The sequence below is a fragment of the Ranitomeya variabilis genome, chromosome 2 (assembly GCF_051348905.1).
Source record: "Ranitomeya variabilis isolate aRanVar5 chromosome 2, aRanVar5.hap1, whole genome shotgun sequence".
In the NCBI taxonomy this organism is placed as follows: domain Eukaryota; kingdom Metazoa; phylum Chordata; class Amphibia; order Anura; family Dendrobatidae; genus Ranitomeya; species Ranitomeya variabilis.
The window spans coordinates 151673412-151693309 of record NC_135233.1 but is presented as its reverse complement, the minus strand read 5'-3'; the positions used below and the strand labels follow the sequence as shown (position 1 = coordinate 151693309).

General features: G+C 38.5%; 1 protein-coding gene across 5 annotated transcripts in view; it reads left to right on the top strand.

The window, feature by feature from the left end:
• The window catches only part of SYNE1 (spectrin repeat containing nuclear envelope protein 1), a 667130-nt gene that overhangs the window by 521982 nt on the left and 125250 nt on the right, over nucleotides 1-19898 (top strand). For all 5 annotated transcript variants that reach the window (XM_077283091.1, XM_077283090.1, XM_077283089.1 and 2 more), the window contains 11 exons: nucleotides 1178-1369; nucleotides 3768-3899; nucleotides 5917-6023; nucleotides 6199-6355; nucleotides 6478-6609; nucleotides 6735-6890; nucleotides 7696-7905; nucleotides 9508-9609; nucleotides 18664-18783; nucleotides 18889-19089; nucleotides 19324-19497. In XM_077283091.1, coding sequence (XP_077139206.1) covers nucleotides 1178-1369; nucleotides 3768-3899; nucleotides 5917-6023; nucleotides 6199-6355; nucleotides 6478-6609; nucleotides 6735-6890; nucleotides 7696-7905; nucleotides 9508-9609; nucleotides 18664-18783; nucleotides 18889-19089; nucleotides 19324-19497 — 1683 coding nt within the window. The remainder of the gene's footprint in view (nucleotides 1-1177; nucleotides 1370-3767; nucleotides 3900-5916; nucleotides 6024-6198; nucleotides 6356-6477; nucleotides 6610-6734; nucleotides 6891-7695; nucleotides 7906-9507; nucleotides 9610-18663; nucleotides 18784-18888; nucleotides 19090-19323; nucleotides 19498-19898) is intronic.

Genomic DNA, 19898 nt, shown 5'->3' with positions numbered 1-19898 from the left:
AAGAAGAACTAACAGGTCAGTGAGCCAGAATTCTTGCTGGTTGGTAGGTGATCAAAAACTTATTTCCTGCATTAAAATGCAATTTAATTATTTAAAAACTATACAATGTTATTTTCTGGTTTTTATTTTTAGATTTTGTCTTTTACAATTGAAGTGTATACCTACAATAAAAATTACAGACCTCTCTACTCTTTGTAGATGGGAAAACTTGCAAAATCGGGAGTGTATCAAATACTTCTTTTCTTCTCTGTAAGTAAAAGAAAAATCCTGAAAGCTTGCAGTTTTCACTCTACTCATTAAATAGTAGACTCTTCCTGTTCTGATGAGATCATCTTTCAGCAGTCAACTCATTCTCATTACAGACAGAAGTACAATTAATGATAACACCTCTGTATAGATAACACAGGATCACACAATTCCCAATAGCTGATGCAAACAAACACAGATGCTCACATCTTCCCCCTCCCTGTACAGTAACTCCTGCACAGATCGCAGAGCAGGCCTAGAACACTCTACCATAGAAGTCTATTGTCCATTACTTCCTATGACTCCTGTAGCTGTTGTAAAGCATATTACCACTTGAAGCAAGATGGCCGCCCCCATAATCATGTACAGAAGTTGGTAAATAAAAATTACCTTCTGAAAATAAAAACAGACTAGAAAACTAAAATATTTTACTTAAAAAATGATGGAAGTGATGCATTTCTGTTTTGACGCAGTACTTTTTGGGGAGATACAGATATCCTGCAATGGTTCATAAAAGGATACCAACTCCAGTTCTGTTTATGCAGGTTAATCTGTAAAGCGGATTATGTAGATATGCTCAGAGTCATTCACAAACCTCTGAAGGCCAGGGGCTTATCAGTGTAGCACAAGGCTCTTCTGTAGAAGGGAAGACTGTCTAGTGGATGGTGTGTTCTGTGTAGATGATCTACATGAAGAATCATGGAACGATGCAGTGTGCAGGACTTTATCATGGACACACCTTATTTCTAAGAAATTCAAACACTGGTCTTCATTCATGGTGAACCTCTGATGGATCTCCAAAGAAAAATGACCTCAGTTCCTTTTTGGCTGTGTTGGTCAGGAATGGGGTTTGGCAATCAAGTGCCAACATTGTCAGAGATTCTTTTTGTATAAAATGATTGAATTTGTGTCTCTGTTTTCACTGCTGCAGAACATGTTGTTGGAAATTGAGCAGAAGGTGGTTGCTCTATCCGAGCTTTCTGTGCACAGTGAGAACTTACTGATGGAAGGAAAGGCCCACACCAAGGAAGAAGCCGAACAGTTAGCTATGAAACTGAGGACGTTAAAGGGAAGCCTTCTAGAACTACAAAGGGTTCTTCAAGACAAGCAAATTAGCATTCAGGTACATTATCTTGATTTTCTTTTTGGTCATTCTAACATGTATCTACATCTATGAAGCGTTCTACTGTAACATTTGTTGTAGTACTGATTATTGTTCCTTTTCTTCACCTCACACAGTTTTATCCTCAGATAAAGTAGATGTAGGAGAGTTGACTGAGCCTTTTTTTAAATTATGATTATCCCCATCACATCCCATATCAACCACTTAGTCACCAATATATCAGCACAGCAGTTGCCACCCTTATTAAGATATGTCCACATTTCGCGATTTGGACCCGTTTTCACAGCTTTTTTTCAGCCTGCGATTTTTCTGTGAAAAAAACACAACATTTTACCGTACTACCGTAGTGAAATGAATGAGATTACTGAAATCTGGTGCACGCACTGCTTAGGTTTTCCTTGCAGATTTGAAGCAATTTCAGATCTGCAGCATCTCCATTCCCTCAGTGTTTTTGTTGTGTTTTTCACCAATTCAAATGAATGGGGAAAAAACGCGTCAAAAATAGTGTTTTACGCAGCAACTTTCCTGCCAGCACTCCAGTATTTGAAGCAGATTTTTCTGCTGCAAATACTTTAGGGTGCACATACCCTTACCCTGAGGAACAACTTAGTGATAATAACAAATTAACACAGGAAAGCTTTCTATTACTTTGTATTGTAGCACAGATTATTTTATATATTTTTTGTGTCTATTTTATCAAATCTGCTTTAAAAAATACATCTTACTGAAACAAGAGAAAAGATTATAATATATTTCTGGGTTCAAGAAATTCCCTAAATGTTAATTATTTGGCTTCCACCCTAATGTTGCCGTGTTGGACAACAGCAAGGGCTGATTTCATCAAGGTTATTTTCATCGAAAATTATCACTCTATAATGTATTTCTTTACCAGCACTTTTATGTCTTGTTTGTTCCATAGGCAAAGCTAGCATGGGGAGAGATGAAAGCACACAAGAAAGCAGAACATGTAATATGTCTGTTTTTTTTGGTTTGGGAAGTGATCCTTTTTTATTTCTCCGGTGTGCAGTGCAATGCTTCACTTCCTTTCCTTTACATTTCATTCAAACCTTTAATCATCAATAATAATATTCTCTTTTACCTAATCATTGAATAAGAAAACTGATTATTGATTATCAATATGTGTGAATCCAATTTACACCAAAATGAAGCTGTGTTTTAATTTTGAGTTTTTTTCTGTCTTTTCCTATTCATTTAATTAACCTGTTTAGCGATAAGATGATTCATCACAACCTCTGCCCAGAATTCTTCTCAGCACACTTTGCTGCTAGTCTTTATTAATAGGTCTAGGTAGGTATAGATATAATAAATGGCAGCTAGAGGTCTGTTTAGTTAGTATGCCGGTAGCCAGTAATGGGCTTAGTGCTTCTGCTAGATAGTAGCCATAGGTGCTGTATAGCAAGGTGGACGGAGACAGAAGAGGTCTCAGTGCAAGAACAGTATGTGGGCCTTTTGCAGTCCAATAGTTCATCACAATGCACCCCATTAGACGTGGTAGTGGCCCTTTAGATGTGGTAGTGGCCCCCTTACCTCTTGGACTCTGTGTGGCTTCACAGGATGCACCTGAATCTATCTACGTAAGTAGATTTAATAAATTTAGTACATTTGCGTTATTTAATCTTAATTCTAAATATGATTATATAGTATTTCCTTATAATTATTTCACATTGGAACATGAGAACAGCAATTTTATTATATACTTTATTACTCATACTGCCTCACGTGCCAGCAGAAGTAACATGTGATTGAGTGACTTCTTCTGCTTTACGTCACATAATCTTAATCAGAAACTATGACGTGAACGTATTAAGTGACTGAAGAGATTAACGCATTCATACTATGGCGGCAGGAGCATCGATATTCCCGATCAGTCAGAACTATAGGATGTGTACTAGCCCGTTTGTAATGTAATCTAACCTTATGTGTTAGATCATGTAGGTCAATAAAATTGGCTTCAGATTTTAGGGATTTAATAGGCAAGGCAGCGGACACTTGTAACAACTAATAAACAGTTCGCTTATCAAGCTGGGACACTGGGGGAGCTACACGCCTGATGTAGAGACAAAACAGGCTTGCACTTTCCTTCACTTTATTGGACCTTGCTTAGTGTAAAGTTGTACAATCGGGAGCACAAGGCAAAGAAATGATAGGTTACACCAGCCAATATCTATAGGTTTGTAATAGCAAACGTAAATAAAGATTTGCTAAAATGAAATAATGGGCAGTGTATAGTCAAATACATGCTAAAATTTTAATGTATGATTTGAATAAGAAGAAATGTATCTTCTGATTTTTCCTTTCTTTAAACCTCCATTTATTTTCGTATTGAGGTGATCTCTTTGGCATACCAAATTGTAGCCTTTTACTTATCCTTGATCAGGGGACGTACCATGAAAAAGCAGAGTCTGAGTTAGAGCTGTCTTCTTCACAAAGTCCCAGTGTCCAGGAATGGCTTGCTCAGGCACATACTACCCGATCTCTACAAAAGCAGAGCAGTCTTCAGAAACAAAAGGTAAATGCTTCTGTTGTTAACATGATAACTATCCTGTCTTTACAAGTTTGTGTATTTATTTTTACCTCACACACCATACCGTAAAGGCTGCCATTGGCACATTTTTTACGATAAGACCCATCCAGATTGGCCACGTAACTTAGTCACGATGGCAGTGTAGACCTATACATACAGTGGATATCAAGTATGCACACTTCTGTTAAAATGCTAGATTTTTGTCTTATCACAAAATCATATCAGAAAAAATTATTACAGAACATTTTCCACTTTTATTGTATCTCATAAACTGTATAAATAAAAACTAAAGTAATGTGGTTGCATAAGCGTGAACACACTCTTATAATTGAGGATGTGGTTGTGTTCAGAATTAGCCAATCACATTTAGACTCATATTTAATAGTAGTTAGTGCACAACTGCCATCATTTACAGTGATTCTGATTAACCCTCATGTAAAGTTTAGCTGTTCTGGAAGAATTTTCCTGACATTTTCTTAGTTGCATTTTACAGTATAAGCCTTGGTCTGTAAACAGCTTACAACACATCAAGGGGATCATATTGCTGACAGTTATCAGTAAGGAGAAGAGTATAAAAAAATTCCAAGGCATTCCATGGAAAACTGTTACGATGGTCACCAAGACGTGGCTTAAATGTGGCGTAACAGTGACGTTAACTAGAACTGGATGTACTTCAAAAATTGACAAAAAGAAAATTGGTCGTGGAGGCTGCCAAGAGACCTACAGCAACCTTAAAGTATTTGCAGGAATTTCTGGCAAGAACTGGTTGTGTACTGCATAAGACAACAATCTCTTCTTTATAAGTCTAGCCTGTGGTGTAGGGTGACAAGATAGAAGCATTTTCATACACAGAAATACTTCTAGGCCCAGTTATATTTTTCCAAAACCTTCATCGTTTTCCAAAAGTATGTGAAAAAATGCGCTATTGCCTGATATCAAAGTTGATCTTCCTGGTTATCGTTCCAAAAGTTGTGATTCATACAAAGCCAACATTGTGCTTCACCAAAAGAACACCATACCCACAGTGAAGCATGGTGAAAGCAACATTATAGTTAGGGGCTGTTTGTTAGAGCTGTACCTGGAGCATTATATCAAGATGGACGGAATTATGAACAGTTGCAAATATCAGTCCATTTTGCACAACACGTTCAAGCTTCTGCTAAAAAACTGAAGATGAAGAGAAATTTTGCAATGACCCTAAGCATACCTCCAAATTGACAAAAGAGTTGCTTTGCCCAAATAAGATCAAAGTTTTGGAATGGCCCAGCCAGATCCCCAACGTGAATTCAATTCAATATCTGTGAGTTGACCTGAAGAGGGCGCTGTACACAAGAGATGCCTTCACAATCTGACAGATTTGGAGGGCAACTGCAAGGAAAAGAAGCCAAATATAGTAAATTCTAAATGCGCCATAATGATAAACTCCTACCCAAAAAAGACTGAACTTCAACAAAGTATTAGCTTATAAGTGTGCATATTTATGTCACCACATTATTTTAGTTCTTTATTTTTATTTTTCATCCAAAAAAATCTTTTGATTTTTTTCAATTAAATTGTACAAACTATAGGTGAGATTAAAGGTAGAAAAAGGTACAAAAACCTAGCATTTTAACAAGGGTCTGTAGACTTTTTATATCCACTGTAGCTGGTACTTATAGGAACTGCATTGTTGGAAACAATAGAGATAGAATGGAACAGATGGTTGCAGATCCGACATAGGTAGGAGAAGAGGGGATTGATCAAACGTTAAGCCCTCGAAGCTCGGTTGGTTAGTGAAAACATCTTGGTGGCTTATATTTTCATAAGTACTATGACTTGTCAAATTGCTACTGCAGTTTTTGTATTACTGAAATATTGTGACCTAACATAGGCTTTGTATATTGGTCTGCGTCCTGTATCCTGTTTTGTAAAGACAATATTTTTGTAGTGAATAAAATGAGAAATACCATTTCCATATATTCAGTACAATGTAACCATTACTGTTTTTGGCATTGTGCATCAGGAACTGGAACAGGAACTCGCTGAACAGAAGAAATTATTGCAATCTGTTGCAAGTCGTGGAGGTGAAATAATTAATCAGCAGACAACAAGTGATCGGCTGAATATTAGGTATAGTATATTCTCCTTTCCTCTTCCTTTATTTACATATGGAAATTCTAATTGGTGAAAGTACATGATGGAAACTAGTGACATCAACCCATCCACAAATTTTATAGTGTATTATAGCCTTAGAATTAATGATAGTAATGTGTGATAACTATATATTTCCTCTTTGTCTATATAGTGATGGACCAGACTCTTTGTCTAGGGAATTAGGCCTGGAAGGTGGGAAGCCTACATCACCAGACCAAATGAGAAAGAAATGGGAAACCCTGCACCAAGAACTCTGCACCAAGGAGAAATTAGTGCAAAATGCTTTACAACAGGAGCAAGAGCAGCCGGTAATTATGGAGAATAGCTTACCTTTGTTCTCGGCCACCATCAGCCATATAGTTGTAGTGCAATGTTGACAATCTTTACACTGTTCTTTGTTCTCACACTGACATATATTTTTTCTAAACAGATTTTTAACAAGACTAATAGAATTATTTCCGGGGTGCCTTTTTACAAAGGAGATAAACAAATTCAAGACAAGTCAGCGGTTGCCAACATTCTGGATGGGTTGAACCAAGCATTGGAAGATGTTTCTTCTCAGGTACATTGAATGAGTACTAATAATGTGATTTTCAATAAGTCACATTATAACAACAAGGATAGATCGTTCCCTAGTTTGATACAGATAACATTTTACATTATTACTTTTTTTCTGTTTTCTTTTAGAATGGAGTTGGGGAAAAGAAGATCCTTCCGCTAGAGAAGAAACTTTATGAAGCTGTTTCAGCCACTTCAACTTGGTTGGATGATGTAGAAGAACGTCTTTTTGTACAAACAGCTCTTCAGCCAGAACAGACAGAAACATGCCTTTACAACGAAGAGGTGACCAGTGCTATATTTTATTAACGTAATGCCTTAATATTTTGCACTACTGGGCGATTCATCAAAGTGCTTTCTCCAGAAAACTGTTATAAAAAAACGCTTTAAAATGTTTCAAAATGTTGGTTTAACATGGAGTTTTGCAAAAATGATTCGATATTTGGTGTTTTTGCGCCACTTTAAACCAGCAGTGCCAAAATAGGTGGAACTGGGAAGGAGATGGACAGGGAGTGGGTACACCCGCCACTCAGGTTCAGCAAAAGTGCCATTGTTTTTTATACCAGAAATGATACTCCGGTCCCTGAAAGTAGGCAGCAGTAGTTCAGAAAGCAACATAAAATACAGGTGTCATTATTGATTGAGATCATTAGTCATTCTTGGGAAATCTTGAAGGTTTCATCTATGCTATAATTAAGGCCCTCATACACATCAGATAAAAGTTGGCTGCGCTTGCCTATTTCAGCTGGAGGAGTCAACCATTTAATGAGTGTGTATAAACAAAAATAAGTCGTGTAAACTAAAATCCATGTCTCAGGAAATTTAGAGATCATGTAGAATACAAGACCCACAAGGATGGGCATTCAGAGGAAAGCATTCTTTCTTCCAGACATTCAGAATCCTTTTGTGCAGATGAAATTAGCGAGTGAAGCAGTACTTTTCAAATTCAGAGAAATAGCCATCTTGAGTATATGGAGAAGCAACCCAACACTTATTTTGGAGAAATATACTAGGGGTACCAAAGGTGTACATCTTAATATTCCTCTGATTTAATTGGCTTTATTATATTTTATTTCTGCTTTCTGTATAGACTTTAGCAAAAGACATAAAAGAAATGACTGAAGAAATGGACAAGAACAAGACTCTGTTTTTCCAAACATTTACGAGCAGTGGAGACCACAATGAGGTCATTGAGGATACCTTACATTGTCTTCTGGGAAGACTGAACTCCTTAGAATCAGTGGTGAACAACAGATGTTGTCAGATGAAAGAAAGAATACAGGACCTTCTGACCTTCCAGGTACCTTTTCATATCTTGTTTCTTTTCTTCAAGTATTTCCATAATTTGCTTATAGCAATACAATTTTACATTAATGTATTAATGAATGTCCTATATTTATAGTAATGTATCTTACAATATTACAATGCGGCTCCATATTGTGTTATATAATTTGTTTCTCATACAGTGTGTGTTCATTGGATTCCACAGATGTTGACAGGTTTTAGCATATACAATATGTTTGTCGCCTTCTCTCACCATATAGTTGCCAATTAGTAGCCTTCTGCATACACATCAGTCACATGTTTCTTTGGGTTGGTCGTAGTTGCTGCTGACAATAGAGGGGGCATTGCTGAAATGGGAGTCTTGAGGGATAAAGTGAAAATTGCTTTTATTTTTAAATTTCTTAACTCATTCTGAGCCTTTAGAGCAAACAACCTGTTTAACTTGGAAGTGTATACTGTATACCTTAATCTAAGGAGCCGTGATTTTGAAGGCTTTGAGTTATACAGAAGAAGACATAAATGGCTCTGTATTATAAAGCTATATCTTTACTGTATAGAATCGTCTTTGGATGTATAGTTGAATTAAAAAACTTCAATAAGGAATTTCTCCTTCGCCACATTGGGGGACACAGGACCGTAGTTCATGCTGTGTCCCCCAATGAGTGGCTCGGAGAAAATGATTTTACCGTAAGTACACAAAAATCCCTATTTATGTTTCACTCTTTATTATTTAAGCAAAAGTAACTTTACTTTATATTGATTTACAAATTTTTTTATAGGTAAAAATAAAGATGTTTAGTTTCTTTAAAGGGAACCTGTCACCCCCAAAATCGAAGATGAGCTAAGCCCACCGGCATCAGGGGCTTATGTACAGCATTCTGTAATGCTGTAGATAAGCCCCTGATGTATCCTGAAAGATGAGAAAAAGAGGTTAGATTATACTCACCCAGGGGCGGTCCGATCTGATGTGCATCGTGGTCCTGTCCGGGGCCTCTTATCTTCATAGGATGATGTCCTCTTCTTGTATTCACGCTGCGGCTCCGGCGCAGGCATACTTTGTCTGTCCTGTTGAGGGCAGAGCAAAGTACTGTAGTGCGCAGGCATCGGGAAAGGTCAGAGAGACCCTGCGCACTGCAGTACTTTGCTCTGCCCTCAACAGGACAGACAAAGTATGCCTGCGCCGGAGCCGCAGCGTGAATACAAGAAGAGGACGTCATCGTAAGAAGATGGGAGGCCCGGACCGCGACACCCATCGGACCGGACCGCAGCGAGACCGCCCCTCGGTGAGTATAATCTAACCTCTTTTTTCTCATCTTTCAGGATACATCGGGGGCTTATCTACAGCATTACAGAATGCTGTTCATAAGCCCCTGATGCCGGTGGGCTTAGCTCATCTTCGATTTTGGGGGTGACAGGTTCCCTTTAAGTCCTGCACAAGCTAAACTTTTTTGCTTTATCTGTGATATGATGTATAATAATGCTACAATTGACTTGAGTAGACAAATTCAACAAAACAAGCTAATTAAAGTATAAAAGATAAGGTAATTCATCATATTGGCCTCATAAATGTTACAGTAAGTTGTAAGAGTCTCATGTTTTTGACTGTTTTTTTTTGCAGAATGATCTGAAGTTGCTCTTCACGTCCTTGGCTGATAACAAATACATCATATTGCACAAACTTGCGGAAGCAGCTGAGAGGCCGGCAAAAGACCAAATGCAGGTAATATGTGCATAAGATCTGATTAAGAAATCCTAAAAAATGTAAGAAGGTAAAACAATCCTCAATAACTAATATGATCAATTAAATCTGCATGAACAGTTTCTATGTAGGTGGAAAGTACACATGTCTAACAATTGCAACCTTTCCAAAACATTATTTGACCCAAACTTAGGAAAAATAACCCATTTCACTTTTGTAGCCATTTGTACCCTACATGGTAAGAACCGTTACTGACCACCCACCACAGTTGGAATAGATACCGGGAGCAACTGAACATTATTAGAAAAGAAAAAATGCCCGCAGCACACTCATTCCTTAGCAAAGAAACACAAAAAGTCACGAGCCCGAGGATTTCTCTTGAGTATATGCACCAAAAAATCATAAAGAAGCAACAGCTTTAAAGTGATAAAACTTATATTCCTCCATTACTAATGCTCTGTGCAGGATGGGAGAACAAGAACTTACAAGAACTTTTGTAATAAAGGAATAAAGGTTTAATCACTTTTGTATGTTACCCTAGTGGATACTGTCACTTCTGTATGATCCTTCCTAAACTATAAAGAAAAATATTTAGAATTGAGTCCTCAGTGGTCGATACCTTTAATGGCTAACTGAAAAGATGGTAAATTGCAAGCTTTCGAGACTACGCAGGTCTCTTCATCAGGCATAGACTAAAAGAAGTTCTGAAGAATCACAACTTTATGCACAACACAGCACATCAAAATGCCATAGACAAGACAGGTGACGTAAAGCAGAATTACCATTATGTGAGTGATAAACAGTTTGGTCTGGTTCTGTTATGAATGTGTCGCATGGATTTGGATTTATGTCTTTCTACATTAACTAAGGAAATTGCTCCTCAGACCGTGTTGGGTCATCAGTTACCGACTGCTGTGTAGTTTGTATCCAGAAGACACAAAAAAAAAAAAAAAAAAAAGCACAGTGACGTCAAAAATACTCTGTTGAAAAAAAGTCACAGTAAATAAGCAAGTGCTAGTCAAAAGATGTAAAAAAATACAGGGTATTTAGTTAATACGTTTTTTTTGCAAAAAAATGTATATTAAGCTGCTCCACCAATCGTCAAGGTATACCCATAATAGAGCAGTCCTAACTAATGTATATAATCCCTATCTGATGTATTTAAAAACCTGATCATCTGTATAGTACCTGTATAAGCAGGGTTCAGAGAGAAAATATCAATGTGGACATGCTGGATGGAACAGCTTCAGTGCAAATGACCCACAGAGGAGTGGTGGACTCCCCAGTCTTGTAGATACAAGAGAACAATTATAGATCCAGAAACACATGGGCCACTTGCACAGTGAACAAGTCTGTAAAAACCTGTAGTTTGTATCCACCGCGTCACGGCAGGGGCCAGGTTTGCTTAGGACACTACAAGAATGATTCATCTGTACAGCCTCTCCTTCTACCTTGATTCCCAGTGTTTACTGGATTTACACATACTGAATACTGCTAATTCTACAAACTATACACATCTATTAAGTGCCAAGTATAAGTTTTACCCATCAACGGGTTGGAAACCTGCTTGAGCACCAACTACAGTAAAGCATATGGTCTTTGTTTATATAGCTCCTATTCATTAGTCCTAATTACAATTTTTTATGCTGAAAAGTAATTAATGAATCTTATTGTGCAATGTTCAATATAAAGAGCACAAACCTCCTTAGTGTGTAAGATTTAGAAAGCTATAGGGAGCTATATAAAGCTTTCCCTCCTGTTACCATAATGGACTCGGTGGGTTCTCTATATTCCTGTCTTGGCTTTCCTTCATTCGTGTTACATTGCGTCTGTCTATGTCTCTGATTACTGTCTAAGGCTCTGCACACATTTCCGTTCTGTCATTGTCTGCCATTTTAGGAACCGACAAACAGAAGAAATTATCCTTTGCATCAGTTCTGAGAATGCAAGCTCATCCATTATTGCAGAACCTGTCCTTCTGTTCTAGCCATACGGCCCCATAATAATCAGTGGGGGCCCGCTGCTTCCGTTTGCATAGCTGATGTAACCGATCACCGTTTGTCTGGTTTTGGCTGACATGTGAACAGAGCCTAGCAAAGTGCACAACTCACAGCAGCCACTCAGATATTTCCTTCCTGTTGTAGTAATAATCATTGTCCTGCACAGAACAATGATTTTCTTCATCTTGACACATAAGACTTTACCCATTTTTGAAAAGTCTTTCCCCTTAGATATTGACATAACTGGTGAATATCTGAACCCAGAGGCATGATACACCTAGTCCAGTAGTGATAATCTCCTGCTGATAAAACATTGATTTTATTGAAAATGCAAAACACAACCTAGTAAGTGATACATTGCTGGGATCAGGGTCTCTGCCCCTACATCAGGCTGCTCTCAGATTACTTAGCTAAAACCTGCTGACCGTTTGAAATAATAATGAAATTGAGGAAGGTCTTCTAGTCCTGTAAGAAGCCAATGCAAGCTGTTGTTGCTAGGAATATCTTCCCCAGCTTCAAATATGGCAACATCCTCAGGACCAACCACCCTAATATCATGGTAGACTTGCATGACAGAACGCTCTCACCAGCAAGGTCACAAGGTGTCAGAGAAGTTCGGCCGGCTGCAGTGCGTTCTGCACGTGTCCTCCTCATCTGTCTGTGTCTGGAATTGAATGACTTTTTCTTGCCTTTCATATTTTCAGGGATTCTGTCCTTTTCTTCAATCTACAGGGACCCTCCACCAAATGGGGCGCATTCCACGATCTCGCTAACAATGTGCAGAGCTTTTTTATGCATGCTGTAGACTTTTCATCACCTCTGTGCATCTGTCTTCAGTAAGATATCACCTACTTCCACCATAATAGTAGAGGACACAGAGCAAATGTGGTACCAGAGAAAGACAGCATAACACATTGTTTTACAAGATTGATTCCTTTCACGACGTCCTCATTCTGTATGTTCTGTTTGTGTATATGTACGTCATACGGGGAGCTCAGAAGCCCCCCACTGTATGCCAGAGAGGAAAGCCACTAAGTGTCAGGAGCCTGTGATTACATAATCTGGACATGGAGACCCCACTGCTGGGGAAAGGTAATGTCTGACTGATTACCACTGCCCCCATAATAGCAGCAAATTGACGGAGGTTTCAGAAAGTGGCGGACCTACCTGTATTCTTTCATACATAAAAGAACCCCTCCGGCCTCCCACATGATTCTCACCAGTTATTGATGGCCGGCTTGGATCGGTATGGATCTGTATGGATCCGGATCCATGGCTGGTCTCAGTCTCTGGTGAGGACTCGGAGGATGGGGAGCCAGTAGCTATGTCTTCATATTAACCCATTCTTGGAGAAGAATATTTTTCTGACAGATCTGCTTTAGTATTATCTTTGTATAATGACACTGAGTTGCCCACCTCTATGATTTCCCTCAGATCCGATCAGGTACAGTATTTTACTAAACCACTATTGATTCAGTTGCTTAATGGATTCTTTTTATTGGACAGGCATGGAAGGGTTTTGTGGCAAAGTTTTGTATTTCTTCATTTTTTGTACACTTACAGAGCACTTATGATTAACACCAGCAAATGGTGAACAATAAATATATATATATTGTTTTCTGTAATAAATGTGCTGAATAAAAAGACCGCCTGTTTACTTTCTGAGTATGAAATTATTAGTGTGTGTAGTAGTGAGTCTAATAAAAGAGAAACTATTCAAGATTAATCCGGAGAGAATATGATATCTGTCTCTGGAGGCCCTTCCCAGTGTACAGCCGGCTGTTCTCCTTATATATTTCAGGCAAGGGGTTCTCATCTTATGTCATAGTACTCACTGAGCAGACATGCTCTAAGGATACCTTGGCCTTTACACCAACATTAGTGTTTGCAGAACCAGTATGCAACATGAAAAATAACATGAATACCATTGTCATCATATTTTATCATATAAACTGTACTTGGTACATTGTAAATATATATCTTCAGCCTGATGAGGCTAGTGTACTTACTTTGAAAAATCCATGTCAGAATGGATGTGCAATACTTTTTGAAGGTGTGAACTCAGGCTCCCAACACCAATCCTGACTGACAGCTCCTTAGTGTCCCCCTTTACTGCATCTGCTGACATCTCACACTGCTCAGTACAAGCTGCAGCTGTCAGTCCAGCTTGGTTGGCAAATATTGCATACACTTGGTCACTTTTTTTTTCCAAAACAATTTAGAAAGAAATTAATTTCTTAGCAAACGAAAAAAAAGTACGTTTATAAAACATTTTATGCAGTTGATGGACCGTTTATAGCTATCCATTACAAGACAAAGGAAAAGCATTTCTATGCAGTGACTGCTGCCCAAAAATAGGGGCAATTAGGGGACATTTCTGTGTGAACTCTATCTGTCTTTGCAGGGCTTAGTGTAAAAGCAGAAGCTGAAAGGTGTCTTTCTGATTGCCATTGCATTGAGAAAGTAAAGTAAAGGCAGTTTTAGGTAATGTTAGACATCCTTCTATGTGGTTATGATGATACTAGCAAATCTGTGTTGGTCAAAATGAAGATTTTTATATGGCCATCAAGGTATGTTACCACATTTCCTCTGCATCGGCTTCTGCCTAAAATATACACTATTTTCTTCAAGTTTCCAAAACTCTGGTCACCTAATTATAGGTCCACTTACAATGTTTCTGGCTTAAATGCAATGGGCAGCGCAGAGTGGTATAAGGGGTATGATGCAATTTAAAATGTTTGCAAAAAATATTAATCAAGGAAGCCTTAATGGGAGTAGGTAAGTTCTATGCCATCGCATCAGCCATTTGTATGAATATCATAATCTGACTCATTGACATGACCAGTTCTTGTCCCTATGACCAGGCACAGGAACCTCATGGAAACTCTTAATTTTGGTTATGACAATAAGGGCTCATTCAGATGTCCGTTTATTTTCAAAATACGGACTGCGTTTCAGCAGTATTTTTTTTATCAGAGTTTGGACTGAGTTTCCTCAGCATGTCATCAGAGTTTGGACTGAGTTTCCTCAGCTTGTCGTCAGAGTTTGGACTGAGTTTCCTCAGCATGTCATCATAGTTTGGACTGAGCTTCCTCAACGTGTCATCAGATTTTGGACTGAGTTTCCTCAGCATGTCATCAGAGTTTGGACTGAGTTTCCTCAGCTTGTCGTCAGAGTTTGGACTGAGTTTCCTCAGCATGTCATCATAGTTTGGACTGAGTTTCCTCAACGTGTCATCAGAGTTTGGACTGAGTTTCCTCAGCGTGTCATCAGAGTTTGGACTGAGTTTCCTCAGCATGTCATCATAGTTTGGACTGAGTTTCTTCAACGTGTCATCGTAGTTTGTACTAAGTTTCCGCAGCTTGTCATCCACATTTGGACTGAGTTTCCTCAGAGTGTCATCAGAGTTTGGACTGAGTTTCCTCAGCGTGTCATCAGAGTTTGGACTGAGTTTCCTCAGAGTGTCATCAGAGTTTGGACTGAGTTTCCTCAGCGTGTATCAGAGTTTGGACTGAGTTTCCTCAGCTTGTCGTCCGAGTTTGGACTGAGTTTCCTCAGAGTGTCATCAGAGTTTGGACTGAGTTTCCTCAGCGTGTCATCAGAGTTTGGACTGAGTTTCCTCAGCATGTCATCAGAGTTTGGACTGAGTTTCCTCAGCTTGTCGTCAGAGTTTGGACTGAGTTTCCCCAGCATGTCATCATAGTTTGGACTGAGTTTCCTCAACGTGTCATCAGAGTTTGGACTGAGTTTCCTCAGCGTGTCATCAGAGTTTGGACTGAGTTTCCTCAGCATGTCATCAGAGTTTGGACTGAGTTTCCTCAGCTTGTCGTCAGAGTTTGGACTGAGTTTCCCCAGCATGTCATCATAGTTTGGACTGAGTTTCCTCAACGTGTCATCAGAGTTTGGACTGAGTTTCCTCAGCGTGTCATCAGAGTTTGGACTGAGTTTCCTCAGCATGTCATCATAGTTTGGACTGAGTTTCCTCAACGTGTCATCATAGTTTGTACTAAGTTTCCTTAGCTTGTCATCCACGTTTTGACTGAGTTTCCTCAGAGTGTCATCAGAGTTTGGACTGAGTTTCCTCAGCGTGTCATCAGAGTTTGGACTGAGTTTCCTCAGAGTGTCATCAGAGTTTGGACTGAGTTTCCTCAGCGTGTATCAGAGTTTGGACTGAGTTTCCTCAGCTTGTCGTCCGAGTTTGGACTGAGTTTCCTCAGCGTGTCATTAGAGTTTGGACTGAGTTTCCTCAGCGTGTCATCAGAGTTTGGACTGAGTTTCCTCAGCGTGTCATCAAAGTTTGAACTGAGTTTCCTCAGTGTGTCATCAGAGTTTGGTCTGAGTTTCCTCAGCGTGCCATCAGAGTTTGGTCTGTGTTTTATCAGTTTTTCTCAGATGAGAAAGAAAAAATGTTTCTCCAGTTTCTCTTATCAACCAATCCATGATGGCTTCCAAGTGCTGTCCAGTTTCTTTCAGTGGCCCATTAGCGATTTTTATCCAAAACTTCGATCAATTCCGGTATGCCTGTGCAATTTTGCTTTGACCAATCAATCAAGACTATGATAGGTATGAATTTAATCCGTGAAAAGCACAGATAGTACCTGTACATGGAAAACAGATGTCTAAATGAGCCCCTATAGCTAAAGAAAAATATTTATCCTTGTGTTAACTTGTAAAGGTTGCAATTCTATGCATAGGATTTTCTACTTGAAATCATAGGAAATAGCTCTTATACAGATAATATATAACTATGTTCTGTAAAATAACGCCAGGTACATTGATAAAGAATCGACTCAAATATCTACCTTGGAAATGTCTACAGATACAGAAACAGCAGCTAGCATGCAGCCTGAGAGGAAATCTAGCTAAGTGAGCCTTTATCAGTAGTGTCCCTTTAATAGTTGGCCATAAACAGTTGGAAATAATAAAATAGTAGTAGCATTTACCAGCTTATCAATGATAATAAACTTTTAACTGTAGGTACACTATTGCTGGAGCAAGTGCTTAAAAATTCCGTTCTGACTAACAAAGAATAAGCTCTATGAGAGGCCTCTCTTAGACTGCATATTTTTTGTGTAACCAGGTGAAAAAAATAAAATTTAGCTTTAGGACTTGGTAGTGTACTAACATTTTTCTAAAAAAGTTTTACTTATGTAACTGCAGTCATCCTGTATCCCCCTCTGACCTGACCACTGCACAACAATGATAAAAGGACTAGGGAGCAGAAAGCGCAATAGGGTTTATCTGGTGTAAATTTAAGGAATAAAAAAGGTTGTGCTCACCTGATTTGGTAGGTATAGAATCCCGCAGGTCCATGAGTCATCAGATCACATACATACGTGAAGAAAGGAATTGTGCTACGTGAAGTAGGGAATTGTGGATATTCTGCCCTGCTGGTGGGTGGAGAGGCAAGTCCAGGTACAAAATAGGTTTGTGGCTTTTATTGTTGATGCGTTTCGAAGTTTACCTACTTCTTCAGGTTTTTGACCTGAAGAAGTAGGTAAACTTCGAAAAATTTGACTATAAAAGCAGCAAACCTATTTTTTGTGTACATGGACTTGCCTCTCCACCCACCAGCAGCTCAGAATATCCACAATTCCCTACTTCACGTATCACTCCACAACAAGGAATTGAGCCTGTATTGGCTATGACAAGAAAGCCGCACTGGGATGAGCCACCTGACAGGCAACATCGGACACACTACATCTGCCGACCACTACCAGTACCAAGTCATGAACTCAGATTCTATATATCTATCTATATCTATGATATATTCCATTCCGTCAGTTACACAATCAAAGAGAATGTCTGACAGATGTTTTTTCGCGCCAACCTAATTTTTGTTGGTGTTGGCAATAAGACACTGAATGTCCCCACAGAGCACTTGTAACAAGAAGTTTGAGCTAAATCATGGTGTGTGCATGAGCATATAGCAAAAAGTTGTTAGGGATGGCCGAAAATCATCTGTCATATTTTCCCTTTTTACTGCGTAACTAATGGAATGGAATATATTGAATAGAATATATGAAGCATATGTAGAAGCTTGAGTTCATAACTTGCCAGTGTCATCATTATTATGTAGTGGTTAGCAGATGTAGTGCGGCACTGGGGTCCTGAGTTCAAATCCCAGCAAGGACAACATCTGCAAGGAGTTTGTATGTTTTCCCCGTGTTGACGTGTTTTCTCCCGTACGCCAAAGACACACTGAAAGCATGATGATGTCTATAAAACACTTTGGAATAAGATGGCACTATATAAGCAAGTAAAATAAATAAATGCAGATATTACAAAGATGAATCATAAATAGGTCACCAGATGTAACTATTGTTTGCAGTATATCCGATATAAGGAAAGCATTCATAAACTCACTGTCTCATACTGAAGCAAAGAACATTTAAAAACCCAATAAAGTCACTAAGGTTTCAACTGCAGACATTAAAGATCAATCCAAGTTTTTTTTTTGTTGCATTACTGCTAATATTATATTCGTCCTAGTTTTGAATTGTAATTTTCCATTAGTGTCTGTTCTAAGCTGACAGATCCTGTGACTACCTACAAAGCTGTTAGATACTAATCATTCAGGGAAAAGTGAATTCAGTTGCCAATGGTGCAAATTAATATATAGGAGAGGTGCCCAGGGCGACAGTGGTCATTTTCAGGAAAATGTATGTTTTCGTTTAATATAATGAGGCTTAAATAAGTACGGTAATTAATTTTTTGCCAAGTAGATGGTCTGTGTCGTAAAGAATCTGAGTAAATGGAGGAAACTACCGGTGGTCACTTTCTATTTATAAAGAATATGTGAATGTTCAGTTTCATCTTCCTTCTAAACAAATGCTTTTATCAATGTGTAAATAATGGATGTGAATTAAAAATTCCAGTGGGTTATTTGTTAGTCATGTCCATAAGAATTGTCTTCATAATTAGTTCTAAATCAACTTAATGTGGGATGTCAGAAACTGGGTCCACTGGAGGAGCATTTGGTACCCTGGTGCGAGTCAATCCCACTTTGAAAGTAGAGTTGTGAGAGTTTTAGACTTGTTACCGAACCTAATGTCCCTCATATTTTTTCCCTTAGGCGATAATTCAAGCAGAAGATAGTTTAAAAGAACTGGATACTGAAATTGCAGAGTTGAAGAAATGTGGAGACAAACTACAGGTGGATCAGCAATCCATGCAAGAGCTATCCAAACTTCAGGTACTGAAAACACAAACTTACTTTTCTCATTTGTGTCCAAAATGTAAAAAAAGGCTTAATCTAAAGCCCTCCAGTGTGTAGATCAGTAACATATTCCCTCTGTAGGACACCTATGATGAACTTATGATGGTCATCAGCTCTAGGAGAAGTGGTCTGAATCAGAACCTTGCTCTCAAGAGTCAGTATGAAAGAGCCCTGCAAGACCTGGCAGATCTAATTGAGACTGGACAGGATAAGATGTCGGGTGGAAAGAAATGCATTGTATCTTCCAGACATGAGGTCAACATTATGTTGGATAAACATAAGGTAAATGTATAATCCTAAAACATTATTAACCACAATCATTATACTGTTTTATACAGTATTGATCTAGTGTCCATCCTAGACCGTTATGTGTACATGACCCATGGTGTTATCCAGCTATGAACTATATTAATGGCCCTCAAACCTGCTAAATCTAATAAGATGGAAATTTATCACATATTAGATTATCAGCTATTTGTAAAATCAGCATAAATACATCTTAACATCTTTTTCAAGGAGTATTTCCAAGGATTGGAATCACACATGATCCTCACAGAAACTCTCTTTAGGAAAATCAGCAGCTATTCTTCCCCCAGAGAGTCTCAGCACCATTCAGACTTGATGGCAAAGGCATCTGCAGTACTGAAACAGTCTCACAAAAGGGGTGTAGAGCTGGAGTACATACTTGAGGTAAGAGGATTTGTATCGCATAAATTATATGGTATTATATGCTGTCAGGACAAAATATAGAGATGAAATAAAATGATAACAATCCTCTGGATCTTTTATGATTCATTGTTTTGCTTTTCGTCTGGTTGTCATTGTGCTCTTCGAGAGTCAACTGTTAAATATGTAGATAAATAACGAGCATATGGAAACTGAATTACTGTCCTGTTCTAATCTGGACTAATCCAGGATTGGAATATATGCCAGCAAACCTATAACTGTTAATGCTTCTTTCCTGACATTCCCAGTGTTTTCCATTTTACAATCTATGAATTAAATAAAGTCAACATTACCAAGATCACAATATGAGGATGAACCAAATTGGCCAATAACATAGTTACCGTTCTATTTTCAGGACACTTTTA